At 38.7% G+C, this 20807-nt stretch overlaps 1 protein-coding gene across 2 annotated transcripts in view; it reads left to right on the top strand.

The window, feature by feature from the left end:
• Positions 1 to 9530: 9530 nt before the first annotated feature.
• Positions 9531 to 20807, top strand: part of LOC130668179 (protein gustavus) — a 91076-nt gene continuing 79799 nt past the window's right edge. Inside the window, exon 1 of one of the 2 annotated variants that reach the window (XM_057470341.1) lies at positions 9531 to 10832. In XM_057470341.1, the coding sequence (XP_057326324.1) occupies positions 10324 to 10832 (509 nt within the window). In that variant the 5' untranslated portion in view covers positions 9531 to 10323. The remainder of the gene's footprint in view (positions 10833 to 20807) is intronic. The other variant, XM_057470343.1, reaches the window with a different exon arrangement.

Below are 20807 nucleotides of genomic sequence, written 5' to 3'. Positions count from 1 at the left end.
GGAGTGAATTTCACGCCGGAGGGATTAAATTAATAAAAAATTATCTACTCCGCGAAAACTTCCCTGCGGAGTGAATTTCACTCCGAGGGAAGTGAATAATTAAAAATTCATTCACTCCGCATTCACTCGGGATTTAATCCGCATTCACTCCGCGAATTTTTTACAGTGTACACACACTTATTTGGAGCAATAGATCATTACGGAATTCAATTACAGCAATTATTGCAACTCTTTATCCTCTAAATAATTCATAGCTGGATATTAAGCAACTGTTTAGTGCACGAGTTCGTTGTAGCCTGAACGGACGTGGATCAATCCCAACCCCGAGCCTCGAACCCGAACCCTTTAATCTACAGCAGGGTGGAGTGAAAATCATCAACAAAAAGCTTGGCATGCCGTGGGGCAGTACCGAGGGGGCCGAGTTACGCAGACCACGTGCTGGCAATGTCAGCTGGACCCACGGAGATACGACAAGCCAGCTTTTATAGCAGATGACGATCCTCTGGCAGCACATATGCATCCACACAAGTCCAGGTCCCTGTGTGTTTATCCCCATATCCACAACTACAAGCAAAGTTAATGCAGATTCCATTTTGCACAGCAACGTTGCGTGCATTATCTACGCACGCGTCGTGTACACGATACGCAATCAATGGTGAAATACAGGGTACGTCACCCCAGTTAACGCTACAGGAGATACCACCACTACCATATTTATATATCCCCGTCACCACTTTCCACCCCATCTTCATCAAATTCAACCCTTCAGCCGTCACAAATAACCCGCGGTATCTTGTAATCCATCGTTAACATTAATGAACTGAATTTACTACCTTTTATTATTCATACCAAAGTATTTTATAACCTCAGAACTCTTCTACCCTTAAAAAAATCACCAGCTCTAGAAACGTGCCCCTGATTACTAAAACTACGAATCCTTTTAACGCGACGTTAAAATTCAAAGCAAAGCGACGATCTGATATTTTAATATAAAATTTATTTAAAAAAGAAATTCCGCGGGTTATCTGAGAGAAGACAAGAAAGAAAATCAGCAAAAGTTGGCAAGTTACGTAAATTATTAAAGCTTTCACGAGGTCCTGAAACTTTTATGAGGCCAACTGACCCCTCGGCTTTCTCTTGGCGTCACATCGCTATTGCACACTCTTACACTCGCACACATACTTGCCATCACAAGTGTGTACGCATGCGAGTTTCCAGCATCCAAGTACACAGAACACAGTTGGGCACAGTAGGATTTTAGTGAGATCGCACAAGGGAGACGTCAAAGTATTCCGACAGACTGTTACTATAACGGATTTATGGGTTGCGATGCTATATTGCACACTGGCCAAACGATCTGTCCGTTATACACCTGACAACATATATCTATATATATAAGTGCACATATATATTCGCTGGACGTCGATAAATCCCGATTACTCCAGCAACTCGTTACTCATATCGTATATATTCGTCTTGGATCCACAGACATTCTCATTTCGCATCATCGTTTTTTTCTGCGCCATAAAGAAAAAATATAATAATAAAAATTATGAAAAAAAAACGAAAAAGGTATTGAGAAAAATGAAAAAATAATTTGCTCATCTCGTGTGTATGAGTTTACAGCAGCTTGGGAAAACCATCAGTTTCAGATATAAACAAAAAAAGAATGCTGTGAAACAATGGCGTTACATTGAATAGTGGTTTTTATAAAAGCTTGTGGTTTTTCTTTTCATTCCATGCATGACGTCCATTTTTGTACTCGTAAAAGTTTATCATTTTATTGCAGCTGTTTTATTTTATTTTTTTATCTCTTTTTGTTCGAATACACAATTAATAATAACAGTGACCATTAATTTTTTCTGATACGGAAACAAAAACTCGTAATAGTTCCATTTGCTGGTTGGTACCTGTCTCTGGTGTTGATTCACTGTTCGATGAGTATTTGCCTGGCTAAAGTGTCCAGGAGGTTTTCGGTCTGTCCGATAAAGATTTACGGTACGAAACGTCACTTGGACGGAGAATAATTGCTTGATAAATAAAACGAGAGTGAAGTAAAAAAGTAGACGTAAGGACTTATAAGGGCGGATTAAGGGCCCGAACAGTTGGATGAACAAAGAAAAGGACGAGATGAGATTAAATTTTCAATTGTGTTTTCCTTTGTCGATTATTTTTCGATAGTAAGTAAAGAGTAGATTCATAGGAGTCGGTATCCTGGATCCCGTCATTCCATCCGACCCTCGTCTTGCTTTATTCCACCCTTCTGCCCTCAAAACATTTTACTTTTTACTGACTCTGTACCCTCTCAATATATAACCGCGGTCGCCGATTTTCCGTATCAAGTGAGCTGCTCTCTCTTTCGTAAATATTCAATCCGTGGTCTTGACTTTACTTTCACCGGGCGTCCGCAGAAGTATAAAGCAGGAGAATAGTAGTCGAGTTTGAGTCTGAGGCTGAAGCTGAAGAAAGAAGAGAAGAGAAGAGAAGAGAAGCAATCTAAGAGCTAAAGGGTCTGAAAAGAGGCTCCTTTGATTCTACATCAGCACCCTTTTCCCACTTTATCGGGCCTTTGCCCACTTCCATCCCCGGTTATATTTTTCTGTCCTCCAGCGAAATCCTCGGTCCCTTCGCTGGCTGTAACATTTGACGACACACTGGAAAATCCAGGATGTACACTTCATTGATGTTCAGAACGTGTCCTCGAATGCTTTCCGCTATGAAAAAGAACTCATGGATTTTCATCGGAAAAATTTTACTCATACTCGTACTCAGTATTATCTATATATAGTTTATATAGCTTGCTAGCTCGCTGATACATAAAAGACAAAAAACGAAAAATATATAGATAGAAAAAATAAAAAAAATGTTGATATAGAGACACAGATATAGACGGGATGTACCCACCGGCATATCGATTTTATTACTACATATACCGTGGAAATAAAAATCTTGTGTCATCCCAGCTGAGTATGTTAAATTAATGGTAAAAATATGAGGAGCCAGTTTTCGATAATAATTCAGACAAAAGTTAACCGGAAATACTTTTAAAGAAAATTATTACTAAAACGGTTCTTTTTCCTTGAATATTTATTAGCTCTCCCCGTTAAATAAACAGCCTTTTTCATTCGTTTAATAAAATACCGCAGAGTATATAAATGAATGAAAAACAAATTCATATCCTTTGTTCCTCATCTAGACTAGAGTTATTATATTTTTTATTTAGATTTTATTAATTTTATTTTAAAACGAGATGTTATTTTTACTCTACGTTCGTCTCAGGTTCATAAATCTTTCATCGGAGCAGCTCACTCTCAGTACACGACCGGTGGAATCCGTGACGGGCGGTTGGCTCGTTTACGCGATTGCAAATTTGCATACGAAAAATTTAAAACCCTAGTCCAGCGTATCTAGTTTTCTAGCCATGGTTGCGCTTCTCCCTCTGCCTCTTCCTCGTTTCCTTCTTCCTCCGGCTCTTCTGGTACAGAGCTTGTCTATCAGTATAAAAAGCTTAAAATAACTTGCGGTAAGAATGAAGATAAATCGTAAAACGTCCTGACGTGATAGCGTATCGAGGAAGCAGTTGATAAATTTATAAAAAGTTTATCTTGTTTTTTCCTTTACCGTCGATGCTAATTTTTTCTACGTCATCAGGGCTTAAGACTTCGTTACTCTTTTTCCTTTGTCTCAAAATGCAAATGAGTGTCTAGTGGTTGTGTTGTCTATAATCAAGTTTAAGTAGATCGTAGCCAGCTTTTCTGGCTCTGGTGGTTCTGCTCTGAACATCTACCGATCGATTTGTTTACACTCACTGAGTTCTCTCAGGGTATTAGTCTATTCAATACGAACGGCGAATAACGAATAAAAAAAATATAATAACAATAATAATGACAGATAAAACGAATAATAAAAAAGAAAATAATGGCTAATGAAGAGAATGTCAAATAAGGTTACAACAGAAGTACACTACGGGAAATTGAAAATCTGTTTTTACGCCCAGGTTCCAAGAGTCGCTCGAAATACTGACTGACGAATACTATTCCGGTGACAAAGTATTGTCTTGGGTGGCGTTACATAAAAAGTTATGAAATTTTAAGTATATATTAGGGTGGTCCAAAAAAACCGACAATTTTTTTTCGAGTCTCTAATAAAAATTTGGTGGCTTACGATGTTTTAAGACGCCTCTCCAAAAATCAGCTCGATAAAAAATTTTCAAGAGGTCGCTCACGAATTTTGAAAATATCAAAAATGATCGAAATTAGAATTTTTTTGTTCTAAATTTCTTCTTTCTCGTGGCAGCTATAGTTTATATTTATGAAATCATGACTACGCTGAAAATTTCAGCTCAAAATTAAAATATTTAAGTGTCGCTCAAGAATTTTGAATGTTTCCGAGTACTGTCTCTTGGACGTTTTCGAGCGACCCTTGAATATTAATAATTAACCTTCGCAATTTTTTTACCATGAATTTGTATCATAATGAATAAAAATACAACCCGAGAAACAGAAATAATAAGTTATTTACGTACTTTTTTATTTTTTAATTCAATTTTTAGGTTTTTTTGCTTATTCAAAACTTAGCCAATTTTATTGTTTAAGACTGTCCTGTATATTTTCGGTTATGCAAAAGTTATATTTAAGTGAAATGACAGTAATTGAGTTATAAAAAAATACAAAAACTACTTCAAAGTATTAGTTACATATTATCAGTTAATATTCAAAATTCTTGAGCACCTTTTAAATATTTAAATATTGGGCTGAAATTTTCACCATAGTCATAATTTTATAGATATAAAATATTGCTGCCACGAGGAAGAAAAAATTCAGAAACAAAAAATCCAAATTCCAATCATTTTTTATATTTTCAAAATTCGTGAGCGACCTCTTGAAAATTTTTTATCGAGCCGATTTTTGGAGAGGCTTCTTAAAACATCTTAAACTAACGAATTTCCATTAGAGACTCGAAAAAAAAAAATAGTCGATTTTTTTGAGCCACCCTAATATATATTGATACAAGTTTTAAAAACTTAAATAAGGCTGAGGCTGAGGCTAAGGGTGATTTTAAATTGATGGGCAAGTGGCAAGATATTTTAATATCATCTTGCTCACATTTTTGTTCTCATTTTTAATAATACTTGACGCCTCCTTCCCATTCCTCCTCATTCTTCTTATTTCTCTCCATCTTACTGGCTATGTATAGTTATATATATATATATATATATATATATATATATTGCTCGCAGCGTGAATTGACTTGGTCGTGCTTGGAGCCGTGGATGAGGTACATTCGCGACTTTCCAGTGGATTAAATTTGAAATTGGCTTGGTGGAGCTCGTCAGATAATAAACTATCGACATTATCGTTGTGAGAAACTTTAAAACTTCATACCCATCATCCCCATTATTATATTCATGTGAATTATCGTATGAATTGATTAATGAAATTCAAATTAATTTTAAAGTGCTCTCAACTTTCGTTCAAGATACCAGCCCATAAATCTCACGGAATATTTACCAGGCTAGAGGATAAAAAGCTGATAAAAAAAGTCATTCATATTTAGCAAACGTTGGTGCGAATGCGTTGACATTTTTTTTTATCGCTTCTTCTGTCTTGCTCAAAGGTCTTCATTGTATTTAGCAATATTACAACAAAGAAGATGACGCAATAGTATAAAGAACATCCGTCTCTTTTCTTTTGAGCTGGTAATATACGTACACGCGTTGCCTCGTACATCTTCCCTCAAGCCTTTCCATATAACTCCTTCCAAGCTTTCACATTATATACACTACAGGTATATAAATATATGTACATTGAGACTTCCAAGTTCCGCCGCTAAGAATCTCATAATTTTCATACGACACACTTTTTACGATTGCAAAAGCCAAGGACAATTATCGATGCAATTTACAACACCGTCCATAACTTTTCACCTGTCAATTGGCTTTGCCGAGCCAATAATTCTTCCAATACAAACCAACGCTTCTAATATTACTTTTTATCCAATAACCGCTTTGACAAAAACTATAGCCGGTGTTTGATCCAGTTCCTTTCAGAGACCGCTGAATTCTGGAGACCTTCCAACAAAACGACTGCGTACTTTGGAACCAGCCTAGCGTATAAGCGCAGAAGATTATCTAAATCTATAGAGAGGATGGCGAAACGCGTCACCCTGTCCCTTTCATCAGTCCAGGTATGAACCTTGAAACTCAGTCATCTCCATATTAGGATCTCTCAATCCGCAGCCAAATTAGGAATAATATCTCGATCGTCGGCATATATATATATATACATATACATCTCTTCATTGAGCAACTATGTGAAAGTTACCAACAACGGGTTTATGAGATGCCCTCCTGGCAAATTAACCTATACCGATCCTCCTCTTGGCATCTTCATATCTCTTCAGACTGATCGCCACCACTACAACTACCTCCGCTGCCACCAAGTACCACTACCGGCTTATACCATCAGTAATACCAGGGAGTACCATCACCGCCAGGGAGTTAGATCTCCCGCATTTCAATATGCACATGACCCAAGACCGAGACCAATACCAATACAGCCAAGACCGCCGACTAGGAACCATCATAACCCATGTTACCGCGACACCACCACGACCCCGGGTGATGATGCTGGCTCAGGAGATCCACCAGCCAACAAACGAGTTATAGACCAAAGCATCACCCAGATGCCAGTGCTGGTGCAGACTTTCAAGTTATTCTTGATGGGCGATAGCGCAAAGTAGCGCATAAAGCTCGGGCTATAAAACACACCCTAGTGCACCACCAGATCTTTTTGTCCGACATAACCTAGCGAAATAGCAGCCACCAACACTTGTGTTTGTTATACGGCAAGGCTCCTGGCGTAGTAGTAATGGCGTCGACGTCGGGGGCAGCAATGAAGACTCAACGTAAAAGTCTCGTATCTTTGGGGATCTTGCGTGCAATTGTTCTCCTCTGTTCTCCCTCTTTCTTAAACTCCTCATCACACATAGAACACACACTCGGTAGTTTCTTTAAAGAGGATGAGTGGACTACAGTGTACTGAGTTAGTAGTAGTCCGCGTGCGATCAATAGGGGTAGGTCGGAGATTCGCGCATGCGAATCCTATCCAGCCAATAGGTAGACGGGAAAACATCCCGACGGCCCAACGCCCTCGTGCTAGTAGGGATACGTGCTTCCAATGTACACAGGGGCGACTGAGGTTATTTCACGACCCTGTTCGTATCTCCCTTCAACCCCTCGCGCTCTCTCTCGCTCCTCCACGCCGTTCATACATTCCATTATTAATATCTTTATTAATAAAACGCATAATCGAAGTCCTTTGTTTTTAGCCCCAACTACTAAATGAACAAAAAATATATATATATATAAATTCCACAGGAATTTCGTTCGACTACGTCCTAAAAGGTTTGTCCTGCAATTTTTTATCAGCAATAATTTAATTAAAATAATTAATTGAATGTGTAATTGAAATTCTCGCCAACAATTTTGATTACTTGCTTAATTTCTCGTTGGATAATTTTCTATTAGCTTAAAGAACAAGAAGGAGTCCAAGTTGTGAATACACATATATATATTTATGTTGTAGTAGAAGTTTAAAGTTTTCTAAAAGTTTCCAGTGACGTTTTCTTAGTCGCAATAGAATCTGAATTTTCTTGTGTATGTTTAAATATATATATGTATCTGCAGATATATAACTAAAATACTGTAGTACGGTATGCTCAGTAGCAAATTCAAGACTGTCATTTACATCCGCGTCAAGCTTCCTGACAAATGCTCACTCCCCTACTCAACTCCAAGTGGCTCTCTAACTCCAGAAGAGACTGGGATAACGAGGGGACTGACTACTACTTCATCCTATATATCTATATACATATATATTTAGATATATATATGTAGATATTCTCTCGAATGTCGTAGACCGTAGAGGAATGGCTTGTAAATTAAATTCCTTACACAGTAACCCCTCTAATGATTAAAGAGATCGTATAATTTCAACGATAACATTCACATATTATCTCCTCCTTCTTCTCTTTCTAGCTCTTTTAGAAAACTTATTTATGACAGCGCCATCACCAAAACACCATAAAAGAACCGTAAATTTTAAACTCGCTGGTGTAATCAACAAAAATTAAAACTTTTTAATAGTTTTGTTTACTTTTGAACGAGACCAGACCAGACTGGCAGACGTTCCTTCGTCAGTCGATGTCCGGAACCGAGGTCAAGGATGGTCATTGGTACTCGGTCCCTTCCACAATTAGTGCATCTTAGTTCCACCTGCAGGGTCACAAAAACAGGTGCACGTGCGACGACCTTCCATTTTTCCTCCCTCGACGTTTACTCAGATAGGCGACGCGTTGCTCCAAACTCGGGAGTTTACAGCTGAAAAAATAGATATCCTCACCCTGTTTTACTTCTCCCCAGCAGGAAACTTTTTTTACACGAGGAAACTTTCTCAATTTATTTTGTAACAATTTTAAAACGCGCTCTACCATTCAACCGGATGCAATTTTGACGTGCAATTCAGTTGCCACGTCAAGACCTCAAATATTCAATTTATACTGAATATGAATGACTTTATGGGTATGGATATTTATATATATATATATATATATATATATATATACACATATGTATTACATCAAGTATATATTTAACGCGAGAATAGTGTATGGTCATAGCGCGAAACCAAAACCACATCATTGATGGTCCTATTATGCATGCCAATGCTATTTTAATAATATGTTCTAGCGCTCAAATTTCGAACAATAAAACATATAGATATATGCGAATATATGAGTGCTTGGGTGTATGGATGGAGATATAGTAACAAGGCTACTAGTGAATTTTACACGTGTACTGTCAATGACGGATTTGTGCTGGTGTGTTACCTTGGTTGGTACAGTCGAGAGTTGATTAAATTACTCGTGACAGCTCGGTCGATTGTACTCAAATTGAATATATATATGCATACACATATGTATATATATGCATATAAAATCACTGTGTACATATTTCCAAGGAATCTCATTTTAAAAGCAAATGACTGTTTACATTGACCAGAAGACGAAATCTAAAATAAATGAGACTCGGGTAAAAAGCAGGATTAATTAGAGGAATATATATGTATACATTGGTATGGTATAATATATAAGAGAGCAGGGCGCCAAGCGGACAAGTGTCATGCCTGTTAAATAAAACAGCGCAGTCGCGGTGTTTGAAATTTGTGGCGCGTCGTATTGTCGGGGTTGTGCTCGACGTTCGTTCGCCGTTAGCTACTCGACGGGGGTGGAAGTCGACGTAAGCCGGTCGACGGTGGTGTGGCGTGCCCGCTGTAGAGGAGAGCGAGTAGTGAGTTTTGAGGGAGGAGGCGTCGGCATCCCCTGAACGTTTGCAAGGAACACGAGCAAAACGTCAAGCAAGCCAAGCCAAAGCAAGGCAAGTCGTGCCGTGCCGTGGTGGAGCCGCGCCTTGTATGTGTCATCACTTGGCGTGCTTCTTAGCCTATAAGGCTCCGTGTGCTTCTTGTTTATAACACGATTTTCCTATACAAGTCTTAACTAACAAGCTCTTATTTGAAATTTTATTTCGCGCCGCCTTTTTTATCTACCATTCAAAGTTAATGACATTATCATTGCTACTTTACACGCATTTAAATCCTCGGGTGATGACCAACAGACGTACCCAGAAAAGTGTGACAATAAGGCTTCGTTTAAAGACTTTGATAAGCTTAGTGTGGCATTGACGTTTATTGTTATATATCTACAGACACTCTGTGTACTCGGGAGTTAGCACGCTCCCGAGAGAGCCTTCAGTTCTGATCATAGTCCCGACGACAATTAAGGGTAGTTCCCGCGCAACCGTCCAGTAGCAAGTGTCCGCTCGCTCGTGTTACGTCGTAACTCCGACTTCTTTCGTGTGCTTTATATATGTAGCTGGACTAGTAATACCAGCTGTAGAATAGTAGTAGTGATAGTAGTTGTCCCCACGGGAAATCAATCGTAAGTACATGTGGCTCAAGGACTTTTCAATCATCATAACAAAGTGACAGACGAAGATCATCAGTGCTTATAAAACGTGTGTTTGTTGTCATTGTTACGTTGTTTTTATTGTCATCGCAATTATTTTGTTTTCCTTGTCTTGATTCGATAAAGACGGTCATCCCCAATAAGGGTTTGACATACGACTGGCGGTTGTCACTGTTGATACTATCGGCTGTCAGCAGACTAACTGGGTTAGGGTTTGACGAAAGCCACGAACATAAACCGGACAAGAAAAGCCTGGTCAGTGTGCGGTTGGTGGGCTGACAGAAATGTCGCCGTGACATGTTACCCTGCAGCCACTTTTGGCGTGACTGCACCCTCTTCGCGGAAGAGTCACGACCTGTCATTCACCATCATCATCTTGGACTCCAATTAAACAACCCGGGGTATCGTCTGCTGCCGACGGTATCATTGAAACCGAGCGGTAGCGCCGGATCGCTGCCCTATGTTTTATGGTGGAGAGCGCCTGGACCGGTTCATCAGGTCCAAGTCCCGATCCATCATTACCAGCTCGAGCAGCACCAGCATCATCCCCAGCAGTCACAAAGTCACCAAAGTCAACATCAATCACCGCATCATCAGCCATTCAGTCAAATCCCCCAGAACTATCACCCACGACAGTTTCACCAAAACCGAAGACGTCAACTGCCAGCACGTCGTTATCGTTCGGATCCCCGTGACACCTTTGACAGCTACGACAACCGAAATCTTGTTCTACGGGCGAGATCATCCTTCGCAGCCCGTGGCCTCGAGGGACGCCCGCAAGCTCTACTCCGTGGAATGGAAACGAGGTGAGAGGAACTACTTACTTATTGTTATTGTCTTACTGAGCTGTGTACTCACTACTATTCAGTCATTCACTTTCAAGGAGGCTAATATCTGTGTCACATTCTTTAGAGCCGCGATATAACACTATGACAGATTGCTTTCCCTTTTTCTTGTCGTTTTTATATATTTTTTTTTTTTTTACCTTTTCTGCCTGATACACTCTTTTTGTTTGCCTTCATTGAAACCGTATATCTGTATCAAGTTAACAGCTGTCTAGTTACCAGACGTCCATTCATAATAGTGTAAAAATAGAACAAATTACCGTGTGAATAAGTATACACTTAATCTCCTTATAATCGTAATTGTCGATCGCTTTGAGCAATAACTCGATCAGCAGCAGTATCCCTACGTCTGTATTTCAGTAAGTAGCCAAGTAAGTATATACATATAAGTGGGTGGCATGAGATCCAACACGAGCACAATTGACCTTGAATTACAACTTGGATGGATTCGCTGCTACGGCGTTGTCGACAATCGACAACGAGCAGCCCGGTGATGGTATCGACACGAGATGTAGTCACGCACACGACGATTACCACGGAGTTGTCGATATCCGACAAACGATCCTTTCGAGTACAATGCCACGATCACTCGAGCTCGTGTGTGTGAGTGTGTGTTGCGTTGAATAGCGCCTGGGTTAATGTGTTTTACGATTGTACACAAATAAACGGTCCAAGCAAAGCGAAAGACTTGGACACTTGAGTAGTGTGTAAGCATGTATGTGTCTTGTCCTTTCATTTGGTCGTCGCAACAATCGTTCAAGAGGATCACACTGTTGTTATTGCGATGCTGAAGTAGCGAGCAATACTATCAGCCAGTGGGAGAGCTGAAGAAGGACATAGAATTGCGAGAAGGTCGTTTCTGATCGGTTGGGCAGCTGGGTGAAGGCTCGAATCATGTTCCTCCAGGCGAATCTTTCTCACTCTTTCACTTTCTGCCTTACTGTACACGTTTTTTTTTTCCTTTAACAAAAACTATTTGTCTTTTTCTGTTCCTTAGCCAACGAACCGTTCTTTCCGTTTCTGTCCCTGACGATTCTTTCGTACGTTTTTCATCATCGTTGTTTCTTTATGTTGTTTTTTTTTCCTCTTTTTTTATTATCATTATTTCTTTCACGTGGAACCGGCATTATACCACCTTTTTCAACGTCCCTTCTCGTCCTTACCTTTTTATTCTCACCGTCTCAGACTAAAACGCAGACCAAACTCACTCATATTCATACAAGTGTACACCAATACGAAGGTATTTATACACAATACAGGCTCGATCAACGCTCAGGGCCAACTGTAGTCTCTTTCTCCTGTTGTTGACCTTCGACGAATCGATAGATCTCCATCGCAGGTATGATGTATGCGAAAAAATGTGGAATTACGCCTCTCACTTTTTTGCATAGTTGCCTCAGCTAATTCGACAGAGCATCTTTTTTTTTTTTATTATAATTACATTTTATTTAAATCCGATCTTGATCGTTAATTCATTATTAATTCCAAACAATCCCTGTTGAAATAGTCAATAAACTTGTCGAATTGATTTCGCGCTGAGCGACTTGATCAAATAAAACTTGGATTGAAAAAGTTTTGCAGAACTTTGGTAGCCTTCCAAAAGAACGTTTCACATTTAGCTCAATGCGATAGCCGACTCTAAAAATGAATCTCTTTATGGTACGTACTATTATTTAGTTTGTTAACAAGTAGAGTACAGGTTAACTAAAAATTATGTATAAATAATAAATAACTTTTGAATTCGTAAAATTTATAAAAGTAAACGCGGCCAAAGTTTGTTTATTTTGACACAAATTAGATTACGCCTGTCATGACGCCAAAACATTTTATTGCCGGTGTAGACAGAATGACAAACTTGTTCTCACAATGTCAGGCAAAGACACATCAATTATGCATATCTCAATCTTCTCGGTCTCCTTCGTAAGTTGTCGCCTGCTCCTTTGTGTGCGATTTTGTTATTTTATAAACTTGGGCAATCGGTTCGTCGGAAATCGGATGTTATTTTGGATTGGATCGAGATACATGGACCAGTACAATATTCTCCATTTTCATCTGACACAGAGAACCCGCACACACAAACACGCTTACGACGGATCACATAAACACAATACGCTACCAAAAGCGATCTTTGTACTGCGGAGCTCTGGCTCGAATTGCAACCGATTGTTCGTATTACCTGTGAACACAAAGAGAATGTGTTACAAATATTTGCGGATACTGCCTATGAAAATATGCTGATGCGGTTCAGGTGGACGTTGGGTAGAAACAAAATATCTGTTTGTGCTTTACTGTTGTCGTTATTATTGTTAATGTACATGATAAAATTAAAGTTTAACTGAATAAACTGACCGTTGGTTAATAAACAGGATATGAATGTGAGGGAAGAATAAACTGGGATGAATATTTCAGATGCTTGGGCATCGATTGATCTCGACAATTTTATCATTGTAAAAATACCTGCGGTAAATTCCCCGAGATCCTTTCCCTCCCACGAGAGACGGGAGACGAGAGATGAAAGATGAAAGATAGTCTATCGTATTAAATATAACATCGTGGGTTTTTCTTGTTCCTGCGGGAGCGATGTGGAATTAAGCAGCCTAAAGACATAGTAACTGAGAGAGAATGGTAGGGTTCGAAAAAAAAAGTAAAATGAAAACACAAACCCAGCGAAGGATAAGAAAAAACAAAGGAGCAAAAAAAAAAGAAATATATAAAGACTGTTTGAGAAAGGGGAGAAGGGAATTGAACGTCTCGGTCCATGACATTCTTTGTCTTTATTCATTCTTCTCAATAATTCCGTTTCTCGGTCCTTATCTATCTCGTTTCGCGTCTACTACCACTTACTACTGCTCGTGAATCCTACAACTACCATTGGCTCAGATTTAATGAAGGAATCTCGAAGGAACCTCGGGTGGTTCCTCAAGGAGGATCCAGAGATCGAGTTGAAGAGAAGAGTGCCTAGGCTCTTCTCCTCCTCGACTCTACTGCTCGGGAGTGGCTCTTGCAAGAAGCGTTGCTCGAATCCCAATATAATTCCGATCTTGAAATCAGCCTTCCATGAATAACTTTGCGTAGGTTTATACTCCTTCTGCTGGAGGTCCTGTTAATGCTCCATCTCCTTTCCTTTCTCAATCTACAAGTCTTCAGACGGCATCTCACTTTACTCTACTTCGTAGCATCCTCGTAATTGATATTAAGTATGTGCTGATTCCTATAAACTTTATTTATATATAATCACAATCATTACTGGGATATGAGAATCATGATGATGATGATGATGACGGCGATGCAATCAATCAGACCGAGTGAACCGAACGCAGCGTAGATGTTGCGTTCAATTGTATGATTATCATCATATCTATTGCACCAGCAGCATCGTCATTACCACTCGCTATGTAATCATCCGAGTATCAAAGGCCAATCAATAAACAAGTTGTCTTATTGGTATTGCAATAAAATATAAAACCATCATTATCGTCATCGGCGCTATCAGCATCATCGTAATGGATGAATCGATACTATGGCAATGCAGAGGGTATTAAAAAAAAACGGAGAAAAAATGTATAAAAGCTGCCCGAGGCGGTGGGAAAAGTTGCTAAGAGACTACTGGGCTGCTGAAGAAAAGTTGGCCGCAGACACGAGACAAAAACATGGCGGTTAAACTACTGATACCCTAGAGCAGCACATCGGGTGATGAAAAGCCTGCCGGATCGTACCCTCCACTCAGGTTTCTTCAGCGAGTTTTCCCTCATAACTTGGAGCCTTCCTGATGCTTCCGAGCCGCTGTTGGTTTAAATGAAAAGAGAAAACCATAAAAAAGTATATATAAATAAAAAATTGAAAGGAAAGAATTCTCAAGTATTCCGGAGAGTTGAAAAACCCACTGCGGCGGGTTCTTAATTTGATTGCATTTCCACAGAACTACGTACTTATATTTTTATGTATATATAAGGATAATAATGATAATAATGATAACATGATATTATGGCTGGTGAGATAATACACAAGTGAGTACGTGGATTTCATAAATCTAAAGTGAAAGCAAATTTTCATTGATGATACACGAATAAATGAAGCGTGCCAAACCGTGGGCGATATTGTATAATATTAATTACAAACTGTAATTACAACGAACCGCAGATGTATATATGTATATATATATAGGTGGATGTATACGCCAGAGGCGGCTTTGTAATCCACCGGTACCGGGTCACTCTCACTCTGTATCTGTAGCTAAACAATCTATCTTTATCTATCACCCAGGTTCTCTCGTTCACTGCATCATCGTGTATCTACTACATACCGCCCGTCTCTTCGTTCATAAATTATTAATTCTCGTCGTCCACGCATTTACGCTAGTCCGCGTGTTCTGAATGAAGCGAGTTAGCACCCCGTCCTGTTCCTGTCCCCTCTAACCCTGCATCAACATCCACCATCTCGTCCCCTTTTATCTCGTTTAAATAATGACAAAAATTTTCGCGCTACTCTTGTTACAACACACCCGACAGCACAATAATTTTAATCAAAACCAGCCCAGGCTCAAAAGCCGTTTATCCTATCACCGAAAATTCTGCCACCGCAGTTTTCAATGCCCAGTTTATGAGACAGAAAAAGAATTCCTTGGGCTCTGCAGTGTCATGGGTTATCCTAGTGATCGAAATTAGAAGCATATAAAATGAGTATTAGTTGCATCTGTGTCGTGACTCAGTAACCTCGAAAACTCATGATCGATTGCCCGACCAATACAAACCATGATCGCTGAGCAAGCATTTAATGGAAGGACCAGAATCCGAAGAGTAGAAGAAGAAGAAGAAGAAGAAGAAGAAAAAGAGGAATAAGAGTTACAAGGTCTTCCTGCGCAACAATTCAAAGTTGGTTGGCTCATCATTTTCGACGTAATCGAAGCCTCCGAGACGTCTCCCCAGTTTATGCAAATTCGGGGCCAGTAAAAATCTTAGGCGCAAAATTTAAGATCGAGACAATCGTCGGGGACATAATACCCGAAGAAACGAATGAGTATCACTGGTTTAAAGCAGACGCCACCCGAGGTTGCCATACCCATAGCAGGTCCCACTCTTCTGCTATCGACCCGACAACGTTGCCAGATCCTTTTCCGTGCCTTTATCGTCCCCTTTCCATACAAACTAAAACTCTCATCGTCGTCGCCGTCGTCGGTTCACTCGGAGCAGTCTCCACCATCTCACTCACTCTTTTCTCTTTCCTACTCGAACGCCCAGAAGGAAGAGCAGCATAGTAACCCTCTATCCTATCCACCCAAATGTTTGTATTGCCTCTTACTCGTTCCCTCAAAACTGAGCTTAGCCAGTCTATCCATTTCTCCTCGTGATCGTGAGCCGAGGCTTCACCCGTGCTAAACTATACTCGGCTACTCGGGCTCTTACACATCGACACCGTCAAACAACCGCGAACTCACGTTCGCTCCTTTCATCGGCAGCTCGTCATGTGTTACCCATACACATATATGTACATAAGTATATATATCCACCTTATACTAAAACCACACAGCTGTTTCATCTACCCAGCAGTCCTCAACCTATCCCTCACCAAGGGGAGTAGCCCACTGATGCAGAGGAGAGACACGGATGAGGCAGATGCCTCGTTTGGCTTTTTTATTCCTTCTCAACAGAACAGAACGCGAAAAGAGTGCAGGCTGGTGAAAAACCCACCAGTACACTACACTCCCATTCTTGTCTCTTTCATAGTCTATTTTTTTTTTGTTATTATCTCCTTCTCATTTCTACGTGCCCTTTTTTTCCATTTCGTTTACATTTTTTTACTCCATTTTCACTACTCTTTTTCCGAGGTACACCCGTTTTTCTCTCTGCCGTGCTTTTTTTCCCGCAGTGCACGTAATTGGCTGATAAAACACTTCAGCTCTGGGTCTACTCTATATACCAGAAGCAGTAGAAGCAGAAGCAGCAGCAGCAGCAGCATCTGACCTCGATTTCTTTCTACACTACTAGCTCTTCTATCTATATTACTTCCCTTACTCCCCGGCGTTATTTTCGCTTCTTCTATTCTACTCAATGGCTAAATATACAGATATACAGATACACACAGACAACTGTCATGTTCCTTTTCATTGATTTATTTGTTGCCGAATTCGGTTTAGTTACTCTTCCATTTTACTTCCCTTCATCTACTCGGCTCGAGCTTTTTCATTCCGCTTTTTTCTCCACTTATTTTCAGGGAGTATTTGTCTTCCCGGCTGTTTCCGTTTACCCAATGATATATACATTGCTCTTATTTCATTTTCAATTTATCGTGAACCAGTTATTTATTTTTTACTCCTTTTACTTTTGCAAATTTCATTCTTCTCCAATTTCTCACCAGGACTAAAAAATCATCAAACAAAAACTAAAGAGTCGTTAGAAAATTTTAAATTACGTTACCCAAAAACAATAGACTGCTTTTTTAACCAAATAAATATCTCAGCCGCAGAATAATTTGTTAGAAAAATTAAGTGTTCCGGGCATGAGTGAACTTCCATTCACCAGAGCGTACCTCCAGTGGTCAAATTATTTTATTTTAGGTTTTTTAGCTAAAGCTCACTAAAGACCATAGAGAAAACGAGAATGCGAATAAGCACCAAGGAGTAGCAACTAAAAGAGCTAATTGCTTTTACAGATGACCATCATCGCATCTATTCAGCCCACTTAATGTCACGTCTAACGAATAAGCCTTTTTCCCGGCTGCTTAAAAGTAAAAGCTTTCCAGCATCGCTATCACCATCATCAGCACCTTCACTGTGATTACGACACCGTTCCCGAAATTATTCCTAAAAATTACCCTACATGATGTCTCCCTTATCTGGCGGGTTGTGTTCGCTGTCGCTAAATTCACCCACGAATAATGTCGCATAATGAAGATTAATCTAGAGTACAGTGGTACTCTAGTACTGTAGAGAGGAGCATATCTCTCAGCGTCATAAATCAATCGCATCCAACCGATTATCATTCAAATTGGCTAGCATGCTACGCGATAGGTTGTACTAGCACTGATGGGTTCTCGTAACTACTCTGTTCTGATGGTATGATGCTCCGGTCGAATGCTCATCGACGCCTTGCACATCATCACAGCATATATATGTACATATATACAGCACAATAATGTTCAATATCTCTAATACTAATACTAATACTAATGCTAACACCCCTAATGCCAACAGAATCCGTCGACGTCTCGCTCCAATGAATTGACTCATGTATGTTTAGTTATTGGGTTCAATGGGCTCCTGCCCAGTAATCATCAACGTTCAATTGATAAACGTCTGTATTCAATGCTCTACTGGAATATGCTGATAAACCTCTTGATTCATTTGTTCCATCGATATTTATGGCCATCGCATAACTCTTTGCTAATTTTGGCCGCTTTCCGCTCCGCGACGGGGGTCTGTTACGTCTCGCTGCCGGACTGGAACTTCTACGGGAGACCGAAAGACGCTTTAGTGGGTACAGTTTCTAGTATAAATGAGAATATTTGTGGAAATGCTAATGACGATTGGAAAGGGATCAACATTGGACGCATTTCGGAAGTGGTTTACTCAGGTTAGATCATTAGATTTTAGGGATATTTGAAGACTAGTTCCAAATGTTTACTCAACCCCAACATTCTGACTATGACGCGAAGTGTAATGGCAACAAAACCACGAAATTTACCCTATTATTTACTTTGTAACAATAGTCTATCCAAATTTTTCGATATCCGTACGTTTGGAAAGTAAGCATTTTGATTTGAGAACTTCCGTAAAATTTTAAGTCTAAGAAATTTGGTACTTTATTAAAGAGGATTATGTTTAAAAATTCAGTGTGTAGATGTCAGTGTTGTGAAATTCAGACAAGTAAAGTTTTAAAAATTTATAAAAAATAAAGGAGGAGTGACGTTAAAAAATAGCTAGAGTGTCATTCGTGGGAGCGTGAATCTCGTCTCGGATTTCATCCCTCGTCATCGTAAGCGTAAGAGGATTCGCGCCCGGGCCATTTGGACGGAAGCTACGAGCATCACACAGTAACTAGATATTATGCTCTGTGAGCCAGAAAAATTGAGGTCCACAATTGCTTTACTTTCGTAGATCCGATAATTACCTCTTATTTTTTATATTTTTTCTCAACGCGATTTTCAATAACGAAATTTATAATCAATTAAATAAAATATTTCAGAGCTGAATAATTATAATTGAGAACTTGCAATTATTTAGAGGCATTTAATTAATTAGTATTGAGTAATAATTGCGTGTGACCGAGATTTGTTGAGTCCTTGGCATTTGAAAGACTGGCGTTGTTGTGTGTACGTGTCAAACAGCGAGTGGTGAATAATAAGTCATAGGTATAATGGGTTAAATAATTACCGATCAACGTGTGTACAATAATGTCAATATATGTAGGTAAATATGAGTAAATATCCATAAATAATGGCTACTATTATGTGTCTGCGCATGTATATGGATATTTACGTGATTGAAAAAACGTAGGAGCGAATAATAAATTTTAACTCATGAAATAATTAATGGCTGCCCTTTATAACGAAATTGACTTAATGGTATCGCTTTCTATGGGAATAAGTTACAAGTTAATAAGTTAATGAGACAATAAATAATCAAGTCTTTCATTTTACCTTTTTTTTTTTTTTTGAAGCAGCGTATTGTGAATTTATAAAATTTATAATATAATTAGTTTGTTTGAATTTAGAGTGGTGATTAATTATTTGTCAGGTTAAATTATTTAAGTAGTTCATTAAAAAAAATTAAAAACAAAGTTCATGGATTTTAATTTATGTTCGTTAATTTATTTTTTTAATGAACTTTCGTCTCGTTATTTTCTAACTCACTTTGTTCATAATATTTTTCTTTTGACAATAGAATTTTAATAATTTTAATTTGAAATTTTTAAAAAAATCATGACAAAATTAACATTTCAAAAATTACTCGCCTCAATAAAATGAAAGGAAAACTAATGACTAAAAAAGTAATTATAAAGTGCAATAAAGCGGAGCTAGACAAATAAATTACGAAATGATTGATAAATTCAAATTAAACGCACACATGTGTGTACATATTTATCCATATAAACAAATAACAGAAATACAATCAATTGTCTACTTTCAGAGGGACACAAAACGTTAATTAATGATAACTAGCAGCTGCCGTGCATTAATTGCATTAATCTACCGTTGTTTAAACATTGAATGCATCATTTTGACTTTTTGTTTCCATAAACCTGCACAACGATAACCTATTCCCGATGCATACAGAGTAGAATATCCTATAGGATATGCACACAACATAAATACTAGTCGCATCATGACCAAATATCTCTATTCATATATATATATACATATAAATGTCAAAATCTTTCTCTCATTTTCTCCTGGACATGCAAATTTTATAATGATAAAATATTTCAATCCAAATACTTCCCTCATCCCTTCTTTTTCACCCCACCCCCCTCCCCCCTCTCCCCAGTCTATTCCATCCATTCGGTCGTTCACAACATTTACATTTTGATTATTATTTCAATCAACCAATGTGTCCACTGCTCGACACGTTATCACGATCAAAATAACGTCCAGACAATCGACATTCACTGATATCCATTTATAAATATATGTATATATTTATAAATATACAGCACCTGGGAATAATTCACTGAAATTACCATACAAATTCGGAATTTTGAATTATTAATTCGTGAAATAATTTACGAAAAAAAAAAAAAATCTAATGAACTATTGTCATTCCGCGCTTATCGTTATCGCGGTCTGGCCAAGAAATTACGGCAACCGCTTCTTTAAGACCCTTGTCGTTTATTACATTTTTGTATATATATATATTTTTTGTATTTTATTTTATTTATGTATTTTTACTTTTTGTAGCAACTTTCTCGCTGAGGGTACGGGAAAAGTTTATCGTGACTATGA

This window comes from Microplitis mediator, chromosome 5 (assembly GCF_029852145.1).
Source record: "Microplitis mediator isolate UGA2020A chromosome 5, iyMicMedi2.1, whole genome shotgun sequence".
Classification (NCBI taxonomy): Eukaryota; Metazoa; Arthropoda; class Insecta; order Hymenoptera; family Braconidae; genus Microplitis; species Microplitis mediator.
The sequence above is the reverse complement of the archived record's forward strand: the minus strand, read 5'-3'. Positions and strand labels throughout refer to the sequence as shown.